Here is a 26,829-nt window from a genome sequence, read left to right as displayed (position 1 = left end):
GAACACAGCAACAAGGCACCACCTCAGAAAAGAGACCAAGCCCCTCACCAGACACTGAACCTACCTGTGCCTTTATTTTGGACTTCCCAGCCTCCAGGAGCATGAAAAAATAAATATCTAATCTTTATAAATTACCCAGTCTCAGATTTTTTTTTTTTTATAGCAACACAGACACCTCCCTACATCACCTGTTTCCTGGAGCATTCCCTGACCTTTCACCTTTGAGTTCCCCCGACAGGGCCTATCTACAACAAAGAAAATTCTAAACATTGATTTATTTCTTAAGGTTCCTCAAACTCCAGGAAAGTCTTCTCTAGTATTGCTAATTTCCCTTCTTTTTCTGTTCATTTTCTCAGAGTAACATAAATTTCCCCAAAGCCATGTGTTGTGTATGGCTCTCCATGGCCAATATCAGGTCAAGGCTCCTTCCATGTCCACCTGGATCAATAATTAATTTATTCATTCATCTCCATTTTCACTCATTTTTTAAATTCCCCCCTGGTCTCAGCCTTTCCTTCAACTATTTCACCACTCATTAATCACTTCACTAATCCATTCATAGAATCAATCATTTACACACTTATTATCTACATATTAATTATATATTCATGTTTATATATCAATCTGCTGAGTAGTTTATTTGATTTTCATTCACACATCAATTCTCTCATCACACATTCATTCACTCACCCACTCACTCATTCATTGAACAACTACAACAGTCACTGGGTGCTCACTCTGTCAGAATCTAACTTGAGTACTGATTCTAGAAGATATAGTCTCTGCTCTTGAGAAATTCACAAACCAGCCAAGAGGACAAAGAAGCAAACGGTAGAATACCAAATTCTGTGTGGCCAGGGTGGAGCAGAAGAGAACAGGAGGTTGAAAAGAAAAATAAGTAATAATAACTGCACACCTACTGTGTGCTCACTGCTTCATATGCATTATCTGATTTAAATGCACCTTTCTCTTTAATAGGTAATGAAACCAAATTTGCTCACTGAATGGACTTAGCTGAAGTCTAAGTCTAGGCGTTCTCATTCTGCTCCCCATGCTCTTAACCACTCTGCTGTATTCACCGTAATATAATCAGCGACCTTGGTTTAGGATTAGCATTTCTGGGGAACAGTGTGGGAGCAATCAAATTTGAAAGGTGTGAGAAGCAATTGGAAAGTGAGGAAGTGAAGACAGTAAGTTTCTATCACGCAGTTTGTCCTTCCAGGGGAGAAGAGAGAAGGCTGTAACTGAAGGGGGCTTAGGATTGAGCACCAGAGAGCAGAAGAACCTCATGACCCTGGGCAAGCGTATCTATCATAGTAGCTTTCCTCATTCTTTTCCCTTAGTTGTCTTCATTTCCATTGCCCCCTACACAACCAAGAGCTATTTTATTTACTTTTGCATATACTAGGACTTAGCATAGGGCCTGTCATAGCATAGTTGATAAATTAATATACATGAATGAGTGAATGAATGAATGGATGTCAAATTCTTTTTTTTTTTGAGATGGTGTTTTGCTCTTGTTACCCAGGCTGGAGTGCAATGGCGCGATCTCGGCTCACCGCAACCTCCGCCTCCTGGGTTCAAGTGATTCTCCTGCCTCAGCCTCCCAAGTAGCTGGGATTACAGGCATGTGCCACCCCGCCTGGCTAATTTTTGTATTTTTAGTAGAGACGGGGTTTCTCCATGTTGGTCAGGCTGGTCTCGAACTCCTGACTTCAGGTGATCTGCCCGCCTCGGCCTCCCAAAGTGTTGGGATTACATGAGCCACCCTGCCTGTCCATGTCAAATTCTTTAAAATGGATTCACACATTGCCTAGAGTTCTATTTTGCAGAAAGGAGGGAGAAGTAGGTCAGCTGACTGGAACTTTCTACAAAACAGCCCATGGAACAGGCCTTGTCTTGGAAAGATGGTGATGCAGACAGAGTGACTATGATAACCAAAAAATAAACTAAATCAACATTGACAAGGAAAATGTAAATTCAGAAACAGGGAAAAACTGAATTCAAGCGCTAGCGGTGGACAGGACCAAAGTTGAGGACACAAGTAGGCATACAGGATCTTCTTAAAGCAGACAGGAAATTGGCCCTAGAAAACTCAGACCTGGGGGGCAAATGTCACATGCCTATATCATTTGGATGTTTGCACAGTTTCCTGGCAATTTGTGTCGGTCCACAAGCCCAGCAGAGAAAAGTCTTACGGGTGTGGAGAAAATGAAGGTTTTAGCTTCAGTGGGGTGGGTTTAATTAGAACTGTTATTAGTCTGTTGTGCAAAAAGCTCATTAGAAACTCACTGGGGCTCTCAAAAGTGTTGGACATTTTTTTATAATTACATTTCTTCTGATTCCTCCATGGGTTTCTTGATGCAGTCTGAGCATTGGATCTATTAAAAGTGTGTAGGGAAGAATGACTTCCGGTTAACTTGTCATTTCAGTCCACGGCCAGATACCTGCAGTTCTTGCCCCACATATTGTTGAAAAGAAGAAAGGAATCTGAAAGCTGGTGAACTGTAGCAGGTTCTTTGACATGTATTATTTTATATCACAACAAGCAGAGGAACTGGATGTTCAGATACCTCAAGCAGCTTTCACAAAGTTACACAGCTAGTTAGCGGCAGCATCAGCATTCAAACCCCAGTTGGTCTAACTCCAAAACCCATACTCTTTCCAGAGCCCCATGCTGCCTCCAACAGTGAGACTTTTTTTGTAAGAGAAAAGATTTCTCACTTCAGTTTGGCAACTACAGTTTGGGGAAGGGAGAGAAAGAGTGGGCAGGGTAGCAAAGGGAGAGAGGAAAAAATCATACCATGCCAGTTTCAGACTCAAAGATCACTCTCTAGCTGTCAGTGGAGCCCACAATCACTGTGGAGTTTTATTAAAAAGCAAGAGTTGTAGAAGAATGAAGCGACAGATTTAAAATTAACTTGCCAAACTCCCCATCAATATTATGACAGTCCCCAAGTACCAGTTCAGTGACCCAGTGCACCAACTTGACAATATTAACATAACTTTGTTGGAACAAAAGCTTCTCGAACTCTGTCTTTTCAAGTGAAGCTAATTTTGAGGAGACAGCCATTCTTCTTTCTGCCTTTTTTTGGCACCTCTGTGACAGGTCCCCCTGGCCCAACCTATGAGTGCATGTTTTATAAACTTCTATTATCCTTTCACCTCCCTGGGGACTGCCACCCACTTTGGATGCTTAAGTCAAGTAGAGCAGTACTTCTTCCACTTAGGGACGTACTGAATGAATGAAGACTGGGAAAGAGATCTGCGTACTTGCCACTTTCTGAACACTGACTTGGGTTCCCTTTGGTCTTTATATTTGGAATGAAGATCCATGATGGCTAACCCAACCAAAATTCACATTTAGGGCAATGTGCTCTCTGTACCAGCTCTTATAAGCTAACTGCAGTCTGAGTCCCTCTTTTTCTTCACCTAACAATCTCTTACTTACCCTTCACATCTCAGCTTAGACATTAATTTCACCTACCTGGAGTCCTACACCCCATGTGGGCTTGCTCTGGTAGCACTCTGACTTTCATACCTAACACTGCACGGGTCAGTTTATTGAATTTCACTCACTAAGTATCTTTCTTTTGTTAGTGTATGAGTTCAGTAGGTAGAGTGACTACATAATTTATCATGTGATCCAGGGGACTTTTGTCTAGGATATACACTAAACTGGAGAGGACGTTGGAAAACAGTCAAACTAGACTGTCCTAGTAAAACTAGGATATATGAGCACCCTCCACAGATGGGCATATATCGCAACTGCCAGGCTTTCTGCGTCTCCATCACCTTGAACAGTGGTTAAAATTTTAGTCAGTGTAGCATATTTTTTGAATGAATGAATGTATAAAACAGTTCCTTTTTTTTTTTTTTTAACAAGTCTCACAGGCAAACTCATAAAATCTTTCCTTCCTTCCTTCCTTCCTTCCTTCCTTCCTTCCTTCCTTCCTTCCTCCCTCCCTCTCTCCCTCTCTCTTTCCCTCCCTCCTTCCCTCTCTCCTTATCATTCTTCCCTCCTTTCTGCCTTCTAACTTGTTAACTACCTACCACGCACGAAGCCCTGTTCACTCTAATTACTGGGCATACAAATAAACATGGCTCTGTCTTGGGAGTGAGAAGGAGAAACAATTAACATGTAGTGAGCATCTACTATGCATCTGTTGCTTTAAACATTGTATATTATTAATATATATCCAACTATTCAGTGAGGTAGTTAATATGTTCACCTAGACAATGAAGCATAGAGAGAGGTCAGGTGACTTGGCCAAGGTCACACAGCTAATAGCAGCAGAGGTTGAATTCAATTTCAGGTCTGCCAGAGTACAAAGCTGTGGTCTCATCTCTAAACTAAGCTACTGCCTAAACTGTGTAGAAGTGTAGAAGGAAGGAGAAATATAGGGCAGTACAGGGTGTAAAGAGCTATGGGCTGAGGAGGTTCCTAACACATGAGCACAGAAGCTTCTCTAACCCACAAAATCTTATGCTCTTTATCGATGGACATAACAAAAATCCACCTCTAACTTACAGCTACCATTTGTTGAGAACTTAGTTGTATAGATACTTTGCTAGGTCTTGGAAATTTATAATAATGAAGAGTCAAGAGTCAAGTTAAGCAGGGGAGGTAAATATCAAATAATAATACAAATATTAATTTTATTTTTCACAGGTATTTCAGAGAAAAAGTAGTATGAGGACCATATAGTATGAGACACAGTATTTTTTTAATCACTATTTTCACAGATAAGAAAAATGAAGCTTGAATGGATAAATGGATCAAGACTGCACTCTACAGAGCTAGGATTTGAACCCACATCTACTTAGCTCCAAAGTCTGTATTGTGTTTCCTTCCCCACTTTTCTCCTGAACAATTCAATCCTAACACCCCTAATGAAACAGAGCAAATCCTTCACCACTACTTTTCATGCTCTTTAAACCTCAAAGTTTTTACATGCAGAACAGATATAGCACTGGCTCTTCTCTGTAAGCTTGTTGTGGCAATTAAAGAAAAGACAGCACTTGAAGCACCTTGCAGAGTGCCTGGTCCACAGACATGTTCAGTAAATAGCAAATATTGTCATCATTAATATTATTAGACAGTATTGAATTATTGACTAAGGTCATGTGGTGCTCCATCACACACGCAATGTCCTGTGTTGTTAGTTAACTTTAACATGGGCATGTTTTCATGGCATTCTCCCATTCCCCTATTGTCCCCACCTTTGAGTCCCTCAGCCTAGCACTGTGATATGAATGGAGCAGAATGTGTGACCAATCAAGTGTTAAAAGAGGAGAGAGAGGCTGTGTTGGGGGGCTCATGCCTGTAATCCCAGCACTTTGGGAAGTTGAGGTGGGCGAATCACCTGAAGTTGGGAGTTCGAGACCAGCCTGACCAACATGGAGAAACCCTGTCTCTACTGAAAATACAAAAGTAGACAGGCGTGGTGCCGCATGCCTGTGATCCCAGTTACTCGGGAGGCTGAAGCAGGAGAATCACTTGAACCAGGGAGGTGGAGGTTGCGGTGAGCTGAGATTGCACCATTGCGCTCCAGCCTGGGCAACAAGAGTGAAACTCCGCCTCAACAAAAAAAAAAAAAAAAAAAAAAAAAAGAGGAGCAAGAAATGGATATTTGAATATGGATTTGGAGCCAGACTGTCTGGATTCCAATCCTGTCTCCATCCTTTACCAGCCAAATGACAATGAGAAAATTATTCAGTCTCTAAACAATTCAGTGTCATCATCTGTTAAAAAATAAGGGAGGGGAAAAGGTTGACAGCTCCTCTAGGTGGCTGTAGAACTGAATGCGTTTGGACAGTGAAGCTGCTGCCTGGGTCTCTTCTTGTGTCACTGGGAGCTCATCCTCAGTCTCCTTTGCTGGTGGCTCTTCACCTCTCCGATGTTAAACTGCAGGACTCAGGGCTCAGGCTCCTCTCTTCTCTATCTACTCCCTAGTGAGTTTGTGTCCTCTCATTTCTTTTCTGTCATCTACATGCTAAATAATCTGAAATGTACATTTCAAGTCATGTTTCTCTTCTGAACTGGTATATCCTACTGGCTTCCTGACATCACTATAAGAACATATATTAGACATGGCCAGATGATGGCTATTGACGCCGGATGGTGAGTGCCTGGGGTTTCATCACACTATGGTCTACTTGTATAAATGATTGCAATGTTTCACAATCAAGTTCATCTTTTAACATTATCAAAAACAAATTTCTCTTTCTATTCCCCTCCCTTGTGCCTGCTCCTCCTGTGGGCTTTCCTGTCTCTGTCAATGGCACATCCGTCTGTCCAACTGCTCAGGCAAAATTCAGGGCACTAACCTTGCCTCCCTCCTTTCTCTCCCTCATCAGTAAATCTAGTTGTCCCACCTTCAGAATACATACAGAATCTGCCCACCTCTCTCCATGCTGACTTGTCTGAACATGCTCCAATCCACAGTCGTCTGACATCTGGACCACAGCAGTAGCCTGGGAACTGCTTTCCCTGATTTCACCATGCCCACTAATGTCTATTCTTCACACCCCAGTCAGATTATAGCCCTTTTCTTCTCAAATAATGCACTAGCTTGGTTTCCTTCTCGCTCAGAGTAAAATTCAAGCTACTGCATTTAGGAGTCCCACAGGACCCTATATAAAATGACCCATACTTCCCCAGTTGGTACCCATTGCCTTTTTATTTGTAACCTTTTTTCCTACTACTTGCCCCCACTCCTTCCCCTCTGTTCCATCCACTGAGGCTCCTTTTGGTCCACAGAAAATGCCAAGGGTCTTTGAACTCGGTGTGCCTTCTACCTGGAAGCTGTTCCCCAGATATGTGCATAGTTCACTGCCTTGTTTCAGATCTTTGTACAAATGTCACCTTGTCAAATAAGTCTTCCAGCCTGTAAAACATAGAATCCCCTGCCTAAAACCCTCTAGTACCCTTTAACTCAACCTGCTTTTCTCCATAGTGTATATACCTGATGGGGTATATCTTTATTTGTTGATTGTCCCCTACACTAGAATATAAACCTTCAGAGCAGGAGTTTTTATATATTTTGTTCACTATTGTCTTCCTGGTTTCCTAGAACAGTCAGTGTCATAGAATAAGTGCTCGAAAAATATTTTTGATAGAGTGAAGATACAATAGTGTCTGGTGCAGTGTGTCGTTATCTTGTTACTCTTATTACTACAATCACTACTGTTAGTTGTTACTCTTGTTACTACAATCACTACTACATAAATACTGGAGAGATACCCATGAAACTAATAAAAATGGGGGACAGGGGAAAAGGATAGAAAAAAACTGAGAAAGGAGTGACATTCCTCATTGAATGTCTTTTATACTGTTTGTGTTTTTAAACTTTGTAACTTTAATGCCTGTAAAGAAATCAGTTTAAAAATATGCTGATATGGTTTGGCTGTGTCCCCACTGAAATCTCATCTTGAATTGTCGTTCCCATTATCTCCATGGGTCCTGGGAGAGACCAGGTGAAGATAATTGAGTCATGGGGGCCATTTCCCCCATCCTGTTCTCATAATAGTAAGTTAGTTCTAAAGAGATCTGGTGGTTTTAAAAGGGGCTTCCCCTTTCACTGGACACTCATTCTCTTTCCTGCTGCCCTGTGAAGAGGTAGCTTCCGCCATGACTGTAAGTTTCTTAAGGCCTCCCCAGCCATGGGGAACTGTGAGTCCATTAAACCTCTTTCCTTTATAAAATACCCAGTCTTGGGTATGTCCTTACAGTAGCGTGAGAATGAACTAATACATATGCCTACCAAACTCACAGCCAAGGGGAGCTAAGGAGATGGACAACTCAGTGTGAGATGGTGACCAAGATGCTCTTAACCTTCCCATCAGCTTGACTAAACACCAGGCAGGCTTCTCCAGTCTCTAGATCCCTGACCTGCCTTTTCTTAGAGCATTTACTTTAGAAACTTGCAATTGTAAATTCTTTCTCTGCCCCTTTAAGACATAAATCTTTTATAAAGTTTCTTGCCAGTTTTATAATCTAGGACTGTCTTTCTCAAGGACGTGGGAGCTATTTCTTTGAAATGTAATCATCAAGGAAGACAGTACCCCTATCTCCTAGTCTTTGTGGAAGGGTGGAAGCCCAACTTCCATGGACACCAATTAGCAAACACAGATGGCCTAATCACAGAGAAATACATTTGCAAAGTCAAGAATAACTCAATGTGCCGGACATATCCTATTGTTCAATCTCCTAATGTCCTCCAGTACTTTTCCACTTACTCCAGCAATTAAAAACCCTCCTGTCCTTTTCAGTTTCAGTGAAATTGAGTTCAGACCTCTCTCTCCTTCCTCTATTGCAGTAGCCTTGAATAAAGTCTTTCTTGCCTGTTTAACATTATCCAGTGTCATTTTGCTTTGATGTCTGTATGCTGAATGGGCTCCTGTATCAGAAAAAGGACATCAGATAAAAACTAAGGAAATCTGAATAAAGTATGAACATTAGGTAATAATAATGTATCAATATTGATTTATTAGTTATAACAAATGTACCATAGAAATATAAGAGGATGCTATGGGAAACTGGTTGCAGGGTATATGGAAACTCTCTGTACTATCCTTGTGATTTATCTATAAATCTAAAACTATTTAAAATAAAAAAAATATATTTTTAAAATCCTATCTGAACCCGGAGGACATCATGCTAAGTGAAATAAGCCAAACACAGAAAGACAAATACTGCATGTTCTCACTTGTATGTGGAATCTAAAAAGTCAAACTCGTATTAGAGAGTAGAATGGTGGTTATCAGAGGCAGGGGGTGGGAAGAGAATGAGGAATTGCGGGGAGATGAAGAATAGGGAGAGATTGGTCAAAGGGTACAATGTTTCAATTAGACAGGAGGAGCAAGTTTTAGTCCATTGCTCAGTGTGGTGACCATTGTTAATAATGTATTGTATATTTCAAAAATTTGCTTTGAAAAGTTTTTTAATATTCTCATCACAAAAAGTATGTGAGATGATGAACATGTTATTAGCTTGATTTAATCATTCCACAGTGTGCACATATGTCAAAACATCACATTTTATCTCATAAATATATAGAAGTAGTATTTGTACATTAAAATATATATTAAAAATAACCCTGAGTGGAATACGGAAAAGAACATCCGAGTGTCAGAAAGATCCAGTAAGTAAGGCTCTGACACCAGCTATGTGATGACAGTCAAGTCATCAGATCTCTTTGAGACCCAGTTACCTCATTTATAAAATGACACTTGCAAATCCACTAACATCATGTTTTCTCAGTAGTCGCAGAAATTGTCTTAGACAATACAATGGCTTGTGGTCCTCCAATGTCTAACTCTACCCAATAAAACTGTGACCCTTAGTATTTAATTTCACTCATTAAGAAGAATTCAATCCTATTTTTTTTCTATGACAAGGGGTGACAGTAAAAAACAAGTTTGAACACAGCCTTAGATAATACAAAAAATAAAAAAGTATATTACTTTCCCCTTTACACCAACATTAGACCGAGTTTTGTTCAGCCTGAATCCCCAGAACCTGTCACATAATAAGCACTTGATGTGTACTGATTGGCTGGAGCACAAAGCTGAAGCAAATTTAATTGCAATTTAGCTTAATTCTCAAGCTGTGTTTCCACCTTCTTTGCAAATACAGCTGCAAAATGCCTATATGGTATCTGGGCTTGTTTATTCCCAGTGGCTGGGTCCTCACTAACTCCTAAGAAGTAGGGAATTAATCGAAACTTACAGGGATATCCTTTAGAGCAACTTTAGTTCTCAGTTCTCTGAACCACGGCATGACAAGTAAGAACAATCACTTCATCCTCTTTCTTTCCTCCTACTCTAGAAAGCATCAGAAAGAAAGGGAAGCAGCCTCAAGGTCACTGGGAACTCAGTAAAGAATGAAGAGGCTGACTCAGGGTTTAAGGTTCTTTCAAAGTCCTCAGGCATACAATGAATTAACCAGCCCTGGGCTACTCAAATGCCTGTAGCTTTGACTCCTGGCTTGTGCCTGCTAATTAACTGTCCACTTAATGGGCTCCTCTGAGGATCTCAGGCAACATAAAAAAAAAATGCTCATTTTGGACTCTTAAAAGCCACCTTTGAGGTGTTCCACTAGATTATCATTAATAGTAATTATTTAGTGGTGATGTTACATAAAACCCCAGCCACTGCCCTTGGAGCTTTCTGTATAAATTCACATCCTATAAACTGTGATCATATCTTTCATTAGAACTGTTACCACATACATTTCTATTCAGGGCATCTCTCTGAAATAAAACTATTTCCCTAAAAGTTAATTTTCTTGATACACATGTGTGGGCTTATTAATGTGACCTTAGAATAGACTTACTGTTTCATTTATCTGGAAGGAATACAAAGAAAGTAATGCTGGCAAATTTGCATCTCACATGATTTCAAGTGTGACAGGACGCACACTACAACACAATTTTGGAGTAAGTGGTATCTCACAGATCCCTGGATTCATGTTGAGGAAAATGTCACTAATACTCCCACATCTTTACAAGGCATTTTAACCTGACTTTTCTCTTTCTTTCTCTCCTTTTTTTTTTTTTTTTTTTTTGGAGATAGAGTCTTACTCTGTCACCCAGGCTAGAGTGCAGTGGCATGGTCTTGGCTCACTGCAACATCTGCCTCCCTGGTTCAAGCGATTCTTCTGCCTCAGCCTCCGGAGTAGTTTGGATTACAGGCACGCACAACCACACCCGGCTAATTTTTGTGTTTTTAGTAAAGACTGGGTTTCACCATGTTGGCCAGGCTGGTCTTGAACTCCTGACCTCAGATGATCTGCCTGCCTCGGTCTCCCAAAATGCTGGGATTGCAGGCGTGAGCCCCCGCACCCGGCCTACCCTTACTTTTCTCATCACCTCTTTCCCCTCTTCATAATTCTCCTGTGAGGCAGGCACTGTTATGTTCCCTGACTTCATGGTGAGAAAACTGAGGCTTAGAAAGGCGATTAGAAGGTGCAAGGTCTTACAGCTAGTAATGGCCCCCTTTGGTGCTTACATAGCCTTTCCTGTTGGAATGTCCATCCTCCGCCCTGGCTTCCTTACCTCTGCAATCCCATCCCTCCACCCCTTCATGACCCACCTTGACTTTCACGTCTGCAGACTCTCTTTGTTCTCATTTGCCTGGAACACTCCCTCACATGCTAACTGTTACTCTAGCCTCCAGGTCTCAGGAAGCACTTCTTCCAGGGAGTCTTCGCTGCCTCTCACTGAGCAAAATGCACTTGATGAGCAGCCCTTCTGCACAAGAATAGGGACGTCAACTGTCTTCTTCTCTTTATCTCCAGAGATTTTTTTTTTTTTTTTTTTTGAGATGGAGTCTCACTCTGTCACCCAGGCTGGAGTGCAGTGGTGTGATCTCGGCTCACTGCACCTCTGCCTCCCAGGTTCAAGCGATTCTCCTGCCTCAGCCTTCTGAGTAGCTGGGATTACAGGCATGCGCCACCATGCTGGGCTAATTCTTGTATTTTTAGTAGAGACGGGGTTTCACCATATTGAAAAGAAAGGAAAGAAAGGAAAAAGAGGAAAGAAAGAGAAAGGAAGGAAGGAAGGAAGGAAGGAGAAAGAAAGAAAGAAAGAAAGAAAGAAAGAAAGAAAGAAAGAAAGAAAGAAAAGAAAAGAAAAGAAAAGAAAAGAAAAGAAAAGAAAAGAAAGAAGGAAAGGTCTCAAACTCCTGGCCTCTAGTGATCCACCTGCCTAGGCCTCCCAAAGTGCTGGGATTACAGGCGTGAGCCACCGCACCCGGCCCTATCTCCAGAGATTTATAAGACCTGATATATAACAGATGTTCAATAAAAACTTGTTAACTCACAAATGAGAACTAGTGGTAAAGCCAGGGCTAGAACTTCTGACCTCAAGTTCATTTTTGTCATCATCTTATTCCCTCTTATAATTAATAAAACAATAACAGTAACAAATGACTTCTGAGGTGTGATTTCTTTCTTGAGTGAGATACCAATGTGGATTGACCATAATGTAATACAGCAAAATTTCAGTACTGTGGACTCCATTAAGAATGCATAATGCCTTGACCAGCAGCTGGGCTGGCTCATATCTTAGAAGCGTTTATTTATAAAAGAGATTGCTAAGCACATTAGTGCATTAGCAGTGTAAACAAGATCATGGGGGAAATGGCAGAAGACACTTAAGAGAACAAACTGCCTGGAGTCACTTTGGAAGCAGCCATTGTGAACAAACAATCACTGTGCTAATTACAATTGCTCTGCTAATTACAATTACTGTGCTAATTACAATCTAACCTTATCTGTTCATAGGTTCCCTAAGGACTTTTCCTTCTGAGCGTGTAGACCAGCCTGAGTTACGGCCTGCATTTGAGTGTAATGAAATTGCGCTTCTTTAAAAATTGTCTCTGCTTCAGATGTCTCAGTGATTCAGATAGGCTTTCCCCTTCTAGAAAAAGAACACAGTCAGGGATTTTGAAGCCAGAAATTTAAAACAAAACCAAAAAAGGGGGGAAAGCGAGCTGTGAAGACAAGCAAAATAGATCTTGTTGATTTTGTTGTTTTAGCACCTTTTGCAGTCTAGAGACACATTTTTAGGTTAGTTGGAGAACATTTGAAATATACTCTGTATAATTTGTTTTCTTCATAAAATGACCAGGTTTGGTATATTTAGAGATGTTAACATTGAGAAAATTTAAAAAAAAATTAAAGTGGCTATTTTTCTTTCCTCTCTTACCATAAATAGGGGGAAAGATTACAGAGGGCTTGTTTAAAAATGGATTCCAATTCCCTGCTCCCCATTAAAAAAATAATAATAATAAAGAACATCTTTCACTAGATCTTAATTTTACTGCTTACTTTCTGTCCCCAGTCAAACTAATGGGTGTTGATGCTATAAGATTTTTGTTTCAGCACTTAAGAATAATAAAGCTTCACCCAGGCCAATGTCTTCTCCTAAATGGATTTCTCGCTACTCTTCCAGGAGTTTGTCTTCAACCTTTGACCTGAAGCAGAATGCAGCCCAGCACTCTGCTGGTAAGTAGCTTTCTGCTGCATCCAATTATGGCTGAAATTGCAGCGTGGGCACATAGAGGAGGCTCTAATCCAGGCACCCAACCGTGGCTTCAGCACCGGGGACTTAGCAGCCTGCCTTCAATAAGTGCCTTCTCTGTTGGCACTGATCTCTAAGCATCCCTGTGCCCATCAGATAGCAGAGCGGATGAACACAAAATAACCTTTGCTACATTATGCACTGGGGGCCTATTGGATTGCAGGACAGGTCTGTCTCCCCTGGCTGCTGCAAAACTGAAACATATTCTCTGCACTTGGTCACTCTAGAGAGGATTACATGCAGAAGACTTCTTTAAGATTCCATGGATCTCTAGTGCCATTGGCCTTGGTACTTGGTTCCTGCTTTCAAACTGGCAAATGGAGGAACAATTCTTCATTCTCAGGCATAACCTAGGCAGCTCGTGTTTCCATCTAGCATTTAAGTTCAGTTTAACACTTTGCTATTCAAAGCTGTTCCTCTGTACTCATGGACATAAAGATGGGAACAGCAGAAACTGGGGACTACTGAGCGGGGAAGGATAAAGGGGACAAGGGTTAAAAACTGAATATCAGGTACTATGCTCAGCACACGAGTAAAGGGATCATTCATTGCCCAAACCTCAGGATCATGCAATATACCCAGGTAAAAAACCTGCACATGTACCCCCTGAATCTCAAAGTTGAAAAAAAAATTTAAAAAGAAAAACAAACAAAAAATAATAAAATAAAACACACATAACAATTAACCCAATCATTCTATTCCTAAGAATTTGTCCTACGGATATATTAGTATGCCCAGACATATATACATAAAATTGTTCACTGAAATACGTTTTGGAAAAGCCAAAAACTGGAAGCAACCTAGATGTGCATGAATAAAGGAGTGGTTAATAATTATATGATTCAATCATTCAACACATATTCAGCAGGAACTGGGGACACAGCAATGAACAACACAGACAGAAATCCCTGCCCTCATGGAGCATATGTTATCCCTACAGTGGAAAAATATGGTATGCCTGAAACGTAGGAGGAAGATCTATAAACATTGATAGCTCTCCAAGAGCTATGAGTAAGTGAAAAACTTAAGGTGCAGAACAGTATGGCTGGCTATCTAGCTAGCTAGATATTTAGATCATATGATCCCACTTGGAAACACATATTTTAATTTGTTTAAAATTCTGGTGAATACAAAAGGAACTTAACGGTCCTTTGGGAAATGGGATTGAGGTCCAGAAAAAAGAGAATCTTAAATATGTTTGAAAAACAAACAAAAAAGCTGGTCCTCGGACCCAGCAGCTAATTTGAAATACAGAGCCTCAGAATTTATTACCTGTGGCCTACTGATGCATAATCTATATTTTAGCAGGCAATTGGTTTGTACCTTAGAGTTTGAGAAGCACTGGTATAATTCATGTGTATTGAGTTCTGACTTTAAGCAGATATATGGAAAATTCCCACCTTTAGATAGGGTTTTCATGCATAATAATGATGAGCTATTACTTGCTTCCCAGCTCTTAGAGGATCATATGGTTTGGACCAGGAGTGTCCAATTTTTTGGCTTCCCTGGGCCATGTTGGAAGAAGAAAGAATGGTTTTGAGCCACACATCAAATACACTAACATCAATAATAGCTGATATGCAAAACAAAACAAAACAAAACAAAAATAAACACCTCTTTTTTTTTTTTTTTTTTTTTTTGAGATGGGGTTTCACTCTTGTTGCCCAAGCTAGAGTGCAATGGTGCAATCTCGGTTCACCACAACCTCCACCTCCCAGGTTCAAGTGATTCTCCTGCCTCAGCCTTCCCGAGTAGCTGGGATTACAGGCATGCGCCACCAAGCCCGGCTAATTTTGTATTTTTAGTAGAGACGAGATTTCTCCATGTTGGTCAGGCTGGTCTCGAACTCCTGACCTCAGGTGATCCACCCACTTCGGCCTCCCAAAGTGCTGGGATTATAGGTGTGAGCCACCGAGCTGGGCCAAAAACCTCATAATATTTGAAGAAAGTCTACAAATTTGCATTAGGCCACATTCAAAGCCATCCTGAGCCACATATGGCTTGCGGGCTGTGGGTTGGATGAGCTTGGTTTAGACCATGTGCATGTGCCTGAGCACACATGTTATCTAGAGGCCATGGAGTGTTTAGAAGAGCAGCCCTTCAATCCTGGCTCCACTATTTACAAGCTGTGTGGCCTTGAATGCCATGCTTCATCTCTCTGGGCTTCAATTTTCTCATGTAAAGCGTATGAGCATCAATCTGCTTTGTCAACATGTGTCATGGGAGAAATATCTGCCTATGCCCCTCAAACACAGGCTTTGAAAGGGATAGAAAACAGTTTTACAAGATGGGTTATGCTTTAAGGGTATTGGGAAATGAACAGAGGATGTGATGTGGTGATAATAGGGGAAGAAAATTAGGACAGGTAGCAGGTGAGCGAGACTGATGTGCAGTCCAGCAAGGCTTGCTGGTTAAGCTTCATGCTGTTTGAAAGGGCCTCCTTTCCTATTGGGCAAGTGGCACTTCTATGCTTATCATTAAATGTTTTTGTTTTTGTTTTTTTGTTTGCTTGGTTTTTTCAGATGGAGTTTCACTCTTGTTGCCCAGGCTAGAGTGCAATGGTGCAATCTCGGCTTACTGCAATCTCCGCCTCCTGGGTTCAAGTGATTCTCTGGCCTCAGCCTCCCATGTAGCTGGGATTACAGGCACCTGTCACCACACCCAGCTCATTTTTTTGTATTTTTAATAGAGACGGGGTTTCACCATGTTGGCCAGGCTGGTCTCGAACTCCTGACCTCCTGATCCACCCGCCTCGGCTTCCCAAAGTGCTGGGATTACAGGCGTGAGCCACTGCGCCCGGCCTTATCAGTAAATATTTTTAATATCACCCTAGAGGTGGGAGATTAGCACACCACTGCAACTTTTGGATCTGGGCCCAGGCCCTTTATCAAATTCCACATAGTAAATATGAACACTTAAATCCCACATTCCTAATAAGATGTGTTTCATTACAGAATGTTCAGACAGAAAAAAAAGGATGTCCCTATAAGGGACAGGTGACAGAACACACTGGAGAGATTATGTTTTCCTGAGGCTGTGATTCCACACTGCTAGCTGAGCTGTCCACTTCCCATGACCCTCACCCCCAGAGCATGAAGGGCTGAGCTTCTGCCCCTATCCTGGGCATTTGATGAAAGCACCATGTTTACCAAAACATGTGCTGCTTAGAAGAAGTTGAGAGGATAACCCTGGCTCCAGTCCAGAAATAAGTTTTGCAGGGAATGAAAAAAAACCCATCTTCATCTGCTGTATGGCTCCTGGAACTGGGGGGAAAGGAATGCAATTTAAGGCAGAGAAAGGAATGGTTATTGGGATCCTACTGTGTGCTGGGAGCTTTGCTTACTTGCCTGTTAAATCCTTGCCAAAGCTCTTCAGGGTTATTTTAAGGTAAAACACCACTTTATAGTTGAAGATCTTGAGATTACTGAAGTTAAGAAATTTATCCAAAGCCACACAGCTTGGAAAGGGCAGACACGGGATTTGGACCCTGTTAGTTTTTAACAGCAGCACACCAGCCAGGAAGAGGATCTAGTCCCTGCATAATCCTGCACATGCAAGTGAGCTTTGCTTACAGCTCCTCCTTAGTGATGAACCTGGCAGCCCTCTATGGCACGTGGGTCTTCTGTCTGCCAAGGACAGATATGAAACAGGTTCCAATTCCATTTAATTATCTCAACACCAGGAAGTGGGCATTGTTACTATTATTCTTAATTTAGGGATGGGGGAAATTGAGGCTTAATGAAATAATGTGCCTATAGTCACACAGTTGGCCAAGCTGGGACTCTGAGTCCAGAGCTGGCCCCTTAAATACAAAGTCATTGTATCCCAAAATTGTTGGATCATGTGAACCGCTTGGAAATACTGGTAAAAATTCGCTTTCCCGAATCCCTTTTCTGGGAAAAATGGTGGGTCTTGGTGCAGCCCCACGTGGTTCTTATGATCAGGTGAATAGGAAAAGCTTCCCTAAGCTCCTGGCCATAGGAGTTGAGTAGCAAAAATGCTATGCTTTGTGTCAGATGCTCTCAGCCTCTATCTGATATTTGCACTAGCCTTAATTTACAGAAGAGGCCACAGAAACCAGGGAGAAGAATGGCCAAGGGTGATACAGCAGGAAATGGCAGAGCAGTATCAGAAACTCATAGGAGCAGAGAGTAGAATTGCAGTTGTCAGGAACTGGGTGAAGGGAAAAATGGGGAGGCAAGGACTAAAGGGCACAAAGTTTTGGGAACAGTTTTATTATGCAAGATAAATAAGTTCTGGAGATCTATTATATAGTATAATCCCCATAGCTAACAATACTGTATTGTAGACTCAAATTTCACTAAGATATGTTAAATGTTTTGTTTTGTTTTTTGAGACAGGATCTCACAGTGTCACCCAGGCTGGAATGCAGTGGTGCCATCATGGCTCACTGCAGCCTTAAATTCCTGGGCTCTAGTGATCCTCCCACCTCAGCCTCTCAAGTAGCTGTGACTACTGCTGCACAACACCATGTTCAGCTAACTTAATTTTTCTTTCTTTCTTTTTTTTTTTTTTTTTGTAGATATGTGATATCACTATAATCCTCAGACTAGTCTTGAACTCCTGGCCTCAAGCGATCTTCCCATCTTGGCCTCCCAAAATGCTGGGTGTTAAATGTTCTTAGCATAAAAATCTAAATAAACAAAGAGGGTGGGAGAAAACTATGGAAGGTAATGGATCTATCTATGGCCTTGTTGGTGGTGATGGATTCACTAGTATATACTTATCTCCAAACTAATCAAGTTGTGCACATTAGATAAGAACAGCTTTTTATATGTCAATTATACTTTAATAAAGTGGTTTGAAAAAAGAAAGTTAGCTTTCTGATTCCAGCCCCTATGCTACACCCAACACTGGTCTTGATTCCTGCAGAAGATGTCAGAAAACCTTGGAAACATGGAGCCATACAAAAGAAAAGAGGTTTTTTTTTCTGCAACCAGTTCAGGAGTCAGAATGCCAGGAAAATTCACTCCTTGACTCCTCTAATCCAGCCTCCAACTGCTGTCCTCAGTGCACTTCTAAGATCTTGCCAATGGTCCCCCAAGGAAGGCAGCCAAGTGCTATGTTTCCAAGTGACAAGTTGAGGATTTTGCTAAGAGCTTGAATATTGCAGAATATTGCCCCATAGAGAGGCTTGGGAATAGCCTTGAAAATCAGAAGCTAATGCTTCCTTTAAATGAATACTGTCTCTACTAACAGCCTCTTTTGCTTTTTCTTATTTCAATGAGATCATCATCTGTTATAAAGCACACAGACCTGAGAGTGCACAAACACAACTTCCAGGCCTGGTTCTGCCACTAATTCTCTATGGGACCTTGGCATTGGTGCTCCTGTACAGTGTCAGGGTTGGATGCCATGTCTCCAAGGCTTCAGACAGAATATAGTGCAGACAAACAGACTGAGCATTGAAGGACTGGCTTATTCATTTATTAGTGATACAATTTTAGGCAATTTACTTAACCACTGTGAGCCTCAGGTATCCCATCTACAAAAGGGGAGAGTTTAGCCAGGTGCAGTGACTCACACCTGTAACTACAGCACTTTGGGAGGCTGAGGTGGAAGGATCACTTGAGGCCAGGAGTTCAAGACCAGCCTGGCCAACATGGTGAAACCTTGTCTCTACTAAAGATACAAAAACTAGCCGGGCATGGTGGCGCACGCCTGTAATCCCAGCTACTCTGGAGGCTGAGGCAGGAGAATCAGGTCAGCCCAGGAGGCATAGGCTGCAGTGAGCCAAGATCATGCCACTGCATGCCAGCCTGGGCGACAGAGCAAGGTTCTGTCCCAGACAGACAAACAAACAAAAGAAGAGAGTTTGTTCAAATTGTTCTGCAAGGCTTTTCCAGCTATAAATTTTGTGGTTCTTCAGTAACTGAAAGAAAGAAATTGACAAGAGAATAGAATGATGTAGTATAGTTCTCAGAGGCTGCAATATGAAACAGGAGAGTGCTGGGAGCCTTGAAGGCATGACTGTTAAGTGAACTTTGGTGTTAAACCCAGATGCTACCACTTTAGCTGTTTGACTGCTAGGCTAGTTAGCCTAATCTCTCTGTGCTTCAGTGTCCCACAAATATGTCTGTGCCTTTGCTTCTCAGTGTCTTACAATGTGCTGAGATAAGACAGCATGTCTTATCGTAAGATGCATCATAAGATAGCATGTCTCTGTCCAATCCTTTGAGATAGCAATGGGACTTAATTTGACCAGAAATAGAGGCAGAATTTCACTGCTAGGAGAAAGTTATGATAGCCAAGTTTGTTTCTCACTATGAAAGCATTAATGGAAGCACAGAAAGGTGATTCTTCTGTCAGTCCAGATTTCCGAACACCAGAATGGCCAGGGCCCCTACCATTCAGGGAGAGGCAGGTGGTATGACCAACACATAAAAACTTTCACAGTCAGGCCACTGAAGTTTGAAATTGTTTGTTCCCAAGACACAAACGAATGCATTCTGACTGATACATTCATTTCCTTTTATTCATAAAGCCAAGTTGTTAATGGCTCCTTTGCAATAGGTGTGAAAAGATCAAATGAAAAAACACATAAAGTATTCAGCATAGGACCAGACACATAAAAAATGTACACACCATTAAAGGGGCGGGGGGAGGGAAAGAGGTGGAAGGGAGGGGAAAGAAGGTTTCAGAAGCAGCATGTTTAATTAATCACCTCTTAGGAAGGCACTAGAAAAATCATAGGCCACAACAGCTTTGGAGACCACTGAATAAGAACTGACTCAGTATCCTCAGTGGGGGAATGACTGAGTGCTACTAACAAACACCAGCTTTCCTTGAATCCTTATAGAAAGCCCTTCAGTCTTGCCAGGCGTGGGTTGTGGGTGCTGAATCCCGAAATCCCACATCTTACCCCAAACTGTCCTCTTATGCTATACAATATGCACATCTGATAAGCAGACAAGATTGAAAAGTCCCTTTCTAATAAATCTCTCATGAGCTCCTCCAGCTCTTTGCAGGTCATTCTTGAGGGCCTATGGGCAAATGCCTACTGCCAGCAGACCCATCTTATTGATGATGAGGCTTTTGCAAAATCTACCACTGCAATTTGCTCAGTCCCCATTCCCAAGCAGCTTTTCCTTCCTGTCATTTCTGAGACACCAGGTTCAATAATAGTTCTTGACTGATGTTTATCTAAATCTCTGCAATCTATAACCAAAGTTTACCTTTCTTCCTTATAGGAATTAAGTAGAATGAATGTGGGTAAGAGAGTGGGGGGGGGGGAGAGTAAAAAACAAACAAATAAACATCAAATACCACCAATCTTTGGTGAGTTTATCTCACTTGAATAGTCTGTCAATTCCCACACTGATCAAGAGCAAAGGAAAGGGGATTCTGACAGTGACCCTACATGGATCACTAAGACCAACACTTAGCACCGGAAGGGATAAGAAACAACAAAGCTTGACATCACTTAATGGATTTGGGGGCAATTTGGAAGCGAAATCATTGGCTCTTCACATTTCCACAGAACTTGACATTTTACCAAAGGCTTCACTCATGTCAATTTCAACATAATTCCTAATCCAGTGGTCTCTCTCAGCACCATCCAGTCTCTCAAAACAAGCCCCATTCCCTTACTAGGAATAAACTGTATTTTGATTTTTGTATGAACTCTGTGTCCTTCTTTCTTGATCTTTTCATGTCTCCTTCAGTCCTTCCATCTTGCACACATTTCCCCCTTCCCCGCCTTCTGCTGTCTGTCTCTGTACCTCCTTAACTCTGTTCACTGCTCTACATCTCTTCTTAATTCTTTCTTTGCTTGCTGTTCCCTCCTGCTGTGACATAGACTGTTCTTTAGTGTCTCCTCTGTTTTTGTCTCTTTCTCCCTGCCTCTGCTCTGTCTGTCTGACTGAGTCTCCTTGTCACTCTTGCCCTGTCTTTATCTTTCCATGTGAATCCCTTAATGTGCACCGTGCTTAATTTTTGCACACAGTGCAAACCCTTGGACTGTTCAGGAAATATCACCACATGCTCACCCCCCAGAACAGGCTGTAGCCTACATGCAGTGACCTGAAGAGGTAGCTCCCCATGGAGCGGTCTTTGCCTAAGATCCCTCCTTAGTTATAAATTTGGTCTCCCCCTGTGGCACCTGGGTCCTCACTCTACACTGAGAACAGGGATAGAACACATGGCTCTCCTCATTACATGCTGATATGGGATATAAAGTAGTTGCATACATCCTTTATTGCAGAACAAGAAACCAGGGAGCACTTGTTTGGGAGTCAGAAGCTAACTTTCAGCGTGAGAGGAGTTCCAATCACTGTGAATATTGAGCCAGTTATATTATTTCCTGAGCTTCCGTTTCTCCATCTGTACAAGTAAGGTCTGAAATAGTTAATCTTTAAGTTCTTGTCTAGTTCAGAGACATTATATTTTTAAGCGCTTTGTAAAGCAGAAATCCAGGTTGCTCTTTCAGAGATTCAAGAGAGGAAATGAAAACACAGACCTCTCTTATATCAGCAGTTGCTAGGTGGGGTGATCTAGGCAGGGGCAGGGAGGAGTACAAAGCAGAACTGCAGCTGTCACACAGGAGACACTAGCTGGTAGAGAGTTTGATATCATAGGCCAGCCAATTGTCAGGAAATGAGGCATATGGTGAGACGGCTGGTGGCAGTACTTGCTGGCTACTCTCTAGGGCTGGACCAGAGATTACTTAGAGGAGGGAGGAAAGGAAGTAGTAGGAGGAGAGAAATGACAACTGCATTTGATGCTGAAATACTTGCAGGCTTTCAGGAATGTGAAGGACAAAGGAGCTCCATCCTCCCCGCTGTCTGGAGCTCAGGAAGGGAGACTTGAAAAAGATAAATTTACGGCTGGGCGGGGTGGCTCACGCCTGTAATCCCAGCACTTTGGGAGGCCAAGGGGGGTGGATCGCGAGGTCAGGAGTTTGAGACCAGTCTGGCTAACACAGCGAAACCCCGTCTCTACTAAAAATACAAAAAATTAGCCAGGTGTGGTGTGTGCCTGTAATCCCAGCTACTTCGGAGGCTGAGGCAGGAGAATCGCGTGAACCTGGGAGGTGGAGGTTACAGTGAGCCAAGATCACGTCACTGCACTCCACATTCCAGCCCAGGCAACAGTGTGAGGCTCTGTCTCAAAAAAAAAAAAAAAAAAAAAAAAAAAAAAAAAAAGAAAGAAAGAAAGAAAAGAAAAAAAGGAAAAGATAAATTTAGACCCATCAGAAGTGGCTTGCCTTTCCACAGCAGGGAGGCAACTGACTTAGCATGGTTCCAAGAGGATACATGGTCTGGAGATGGAAATAATTGCAAAGAAAGTTTAGCTGAAGCCAAGGACGACAGAGCTTAAATGGAATGGATTGCTCTAATATAATGGTGGTAGTCTTGGGAGTTTTCTAAATCTTGAGGGTCATCAAAAGAGAAAATCCTGGTCTGTTCACTATACTCCCCTCCATGGGCAAACCAGGTCACTTAGGCTCTGGCTGTTCAGAGGCAATCCAGGGTTGAGAAGTTGGAAACAATTAGCAGAGTGTTTGAGGCAGAACGATGACTTCTAATGGACATAAAATTGTGTCTGGGACTGGACAGTCCTAGGCCAGCCTTTAAGGTGCCATGTTCTTTCTTTCTTTTCTTTTTTTTTTTTTTTTTTTTTTGACATGGAGTCTTGCTCTGTCTCCCAGGCTGGAGTGCAGTAGCACTATCAGCTCACTGCAAGCTCCGCCTCCCGGGTTCACGCCCTTCTCCTGCCTCAGCCTCCTAAGTAGCTGGGACTACAGGCGGCCGCCACCACGCCCGGCTAATTTTTTGTATTTTTAGTAGAGACAGGGTTTCATCATGTTAGCCAGGATGGTCTCAATCTCCTGACCTCATGATCCGCCCACCTCAGCCTCCCAAAGTGCTGGGATGACAGGCATGAGCCACCACACCCAGTGGTGCCATGCTCTTTCTCACTGACGAGTCTGTTGCCCGCGGGAAGAAAAGCACTCCAAGCAGTCAGGAGAACTGAGAACGTGGGCTGGTCCCACAATGACTTGCTTTGTGACCAAGTCCTTTTCCTGCATGTAAAATGATATCCTAGGATTTAATGAAGTTTGTTCAGGATCTAGACTCTTATTACCCATGTGGATCCTTCTTTTGGACCAAGCTATCCTTCACACAACAGAATGGTACATTGGCTCAATTATCAAATGCCAGCCACTCTGAGAGCTGCTGTGAGAAATGAAACTCCATAAAACATACAATGTACCTATGGAAATGGCTGGCTTCTGTTAAAAGTACCCCATTTTAAAGATGAAGCAGTAGAATTATGCTTCTCATGGGTGGGGCTGGGATTTGAAGGCATGTTCATTGGCAGTCTGTTTTCTTGACTCCCACCCTTGCTTATCCATACGTCTGGGCCTTTGCAGGCTTCTTCCTGGACAGGAAAATGCCCTTTAACTCTTATCTGTCCCAAGAGGCACTATTCTTTGCTATCACTTCAAACCTCAGTTCACAAGCTTTGTCCTTTGAGAAGCCCTTTATCTTTCCTTCTAATTCCTTTCAACAGGCTTCCCATGGGAACTCTTTGGAAACCGTTGTCTTTCCTTGGAACACTGCTTTGCAAATTAAATTTTTCTATTTTTTTTAAAACATGTGTGTGTCATCTTGCAAGCTTTTAAATTTCTTCCTCAAAGAGAAGGAATAATTCCTTTATTTTTTTATTTTGTATTCCAAGCAACATTATTCTATCCATGATGTTGCTCAAGACACACTTTCATAGACCATTAAAATTATAGAAAACTAGTATCGTAGAATCTCAGCATTGAACTGCAATTCATCCAGACTATCCTTAAATTTTCCCCAGAGCTTTCCCTGATTTTTGTTCTTTTTTTTTTTTAAATAGAGACAAGTGTTCACTCTGTTGCCCAGACTGGATTGCAGTGGCATGATCATAGCTCACTGTAACCTTGAATGGCCAGGCTCAAGTGATGGTCCTGCTTCAGCCTCCCAAGTAGCTGGGACTACAGACATGTACCACCAAGTTCGAATAATTTTTTTTTTTTTTTTTTTTTAGACGGAGTCTCACTCTGTCATCCAGGCTGGAGTGCAGTGGCGTGATCTCAGCTCACTGCAAGCTCCGCCTCCTGGGTTCATGCTATTCTCCTGCCTCAGCCTCCTGAGTAGCTGGGACTACAGGCGCCTGCCACTACGCCTGGCTATTTTTTTGTATTTTTAGTGGAGACGGGGTTTCATTGTGTTAGCCAGGATGGTCTCAATCTCCTTACCTCATGATCTGCCTGCCTCAGCCTCCCAAAGTGCTGGGATTACAGGTGTGAGCCACCACACCCAGCCCACTTTAAAAAAAAAAAAAAAATTAGCAGAGATGGAGTCTTGCAAAGTTACCTAGGCTGGTCTCAAACTCCTGGGCTCAAGTGATCCTCCCACCTAGGCCTCCCACAGTGTTGGAATTACAGGTGTGAGCCACCATGCCTGGCTCGGAGCTTTTCCAGTAAAGTAGCATTCAGTATCTGCTTGAGCAACTGAGTGGTGGATCCACCTGCCAACGATACCTAAAGTGTCAGAGGGGCCATTTCTATCTCCTTTTCCATCTTATGCCCAATAACCAGCATGGTATATGGGAAAGAGGAGATTCTCAAGGAGTATGTGATGATTACAAGGATGAACGGTTTTAGTGAATTCACATCTCCATTCTCATTCTGTAAAATGGGAGTAAGAGGGTATGCTGAATTGAAATACAAGAGCAAGGTTTTAGAGTCAGCTGGAGTTACATCTGACTCCTGACTCTACCTCTTACTAGATGATGATCTTGAGAAAGTCACTCAACCTCTCTGGATCAATTTCTCAATTGTAAAATGGAGGTCATAGTGTCTCCAATGATTCTAATAATGAAGCTAAAATGAAATTATCTTGGCTCTCCTACTTCCTAGAAGGGAGTCTTTGGAAAGCTACTCTAGATTTCTGTTTCTCTTCTGTATAAAAAGGATGATAATGACTCCTGCCTCACAGGATCATTGTGAGGATTACATAAGTTAATAGATAAAAAATACTTAGAAAACCCTTTTGTGTATGCTGAATCAATGTTAGTGGACATTATTATTGTTAGTAGTTAGTAGTAAAGAACTTGACACAGAATAATTATTAATAAATGGTAACCATTATTACCACTCATAATACAATTATCACTACTATTAGTAAGATGATGGAATGGAAACAATGATTATTATAATGGTGACTTATTACTAGTTCTGACTTTTATTGATATGACCTCAAATGATTAGGAGAATCTTGCTTTGTGATAATATCTTATTTTTTTATGCAAACATGGTTAAAAGTATAATGTGTGTGTGTGCGTGTGTGTGTGTGTGTAGGCAGACAGGAAAAAACAGAGAGAGAAAGAGAGAGTAGAAATTTTAAGAGCATTCAGGAAAATGTTAATTCTAGGTATTTCTGGGTGATGGGATTTTTATTTTCTACTACATTAAATGTCTTTATTTTTGAACTGCCTGAACAGCATGCATAAAATATTTATTTTTCAGTAGACTGAAAGATTAATTAATGTTTTTCAAAATGCCATTAACTGTACTTATATGATAATTTAAGACTGAATTTAAAATGTGGGGATAGAGCTAGGAAAATGGCAAAGTGGGACAAATATATGCTAGGACCATGAAAAAGAAACCTTATGGAATAAAGTTTGCTGACTTTCCACACTCCTTAAGAGGGTACCTGTGAGCTTAAAGTGATGCTGGCCAGAATAACAGGTCTCTACCCCATTGTGCCCATGGCTTCCTCCCTGTGCCCAGGTTGTTTGTCAGTGACTCAGACCAGCAATGTGCAAGTATCTACAGCATACCTAAAAGTCATCTGGAAGACTTGGCCTTGGTTCACATGCTGGGTCCGGTTGTTGTAACCATGTAGCATCTCTCCAAAGAGGGTATCATTGAATTTGGAGTCAGGTTTGAGGCACTTGGGGCCCTCGCAGACATCTGAGAGCATTAAGCAGGATTTTCCATCAGGAGCCAGTTTGTACTCCTCCACGCAACTGTATGATAAAACAGAGCTCAGAATTAGCTTCACATCCTGAATGCCCCCATTGGGGGTGACCTAAAACCAAGGCCTCCTTTCCCTGCAAAACAGGTCAGAGTTTAGGAAGGAGACAGCTATTCTGCCTGGAATCTATCTAGGGCACAGATGTCTAGAGAGAAGCACATTAATACTGCAAATTGGTAAATTCAAGGAAAGTCATTTGTGACATTTTGGAGGAGTCAAGGGGACACCAGCGTGCACGTTCACACACAAAGCAAATTTAAAGACTGTTTCCCATGAACACACAGACTTTAAAAAGCATGACAGACCAATTCACAGGGAATCATCAACTAGTGTCTCAAACCAGAATCTATTCCCAGTACATCTGTCAACCAAGGTTGAAGACTGTAGCAAATACAAGGTTTTTATCATCCTGGTAGCTCGGAGGTGAAACCTTCCAGGACCATGGACAGCACAAGGCTTCTGTTCACTTAGGGATTTTAGCAGCCTCCATTGGTCTAACAGCCAGAAAAGCCCTTGACAAGCCTTTGAGACAGGGGTGGCCTTATCTACGGACAAAACAGGCATCTGAATAAGGTGTGGAAACAATATTTGCAATTTGAAAAGATTTGCAGTGACAAATCTCAGAGAGGCATGGGCTGGAGGGGATGGGGATGGTTGGGGCAAGAAATCAGAGATCTCAGCCCCTGAAAAATCATTCCAGA

The 26,829-nt window shown here is 41.9% G+C and overlaps 1 protein-coding gene across 4 annotated transcripts in view; it reads right to left on the bottom strand.

Annotated features, from left to right (window-relative positions):
- ASTN2 (astrotactin 2) overlaps positions 1-26,829 on the bottom strand; it is a 980,365-nt gene that overhangs the window by 351,983 nt on the left and 601,553 nt on the right. For all 4 annotated transcript variants that reach the window (XM_009457169.4, XM_009457172.4, XM_009457170.4 and 1 more), the window contains one exon: positions 25,932-26,120. In XM_009457169.4, the coding sequence (XP_009455444.2) occupies positions 25,932-26,120 (189 nt within the window). The remainder of the gene's footprint in view (positions 1-25,931; positions 26,121-26,829) is intronic.

This window comes from Pan troglodytes, chromosome 11 (assembly GCF_028858775.2).
Source record: "Pan troglodytes isolate AG18354 chromosome 11, NHGRI_mPanTro3-v2.0_pri, whole genome shotgun sequence".
NCBI lineage: Eukaryota > Metazoa > Chordata > Mammalia > Primates > Hominidae > Pan > Pan troglodytes.
Note: the sequence above shows the minus strand (reverse complement) of the source record. Positions and strands in the feature narration are given on the sequence as shown.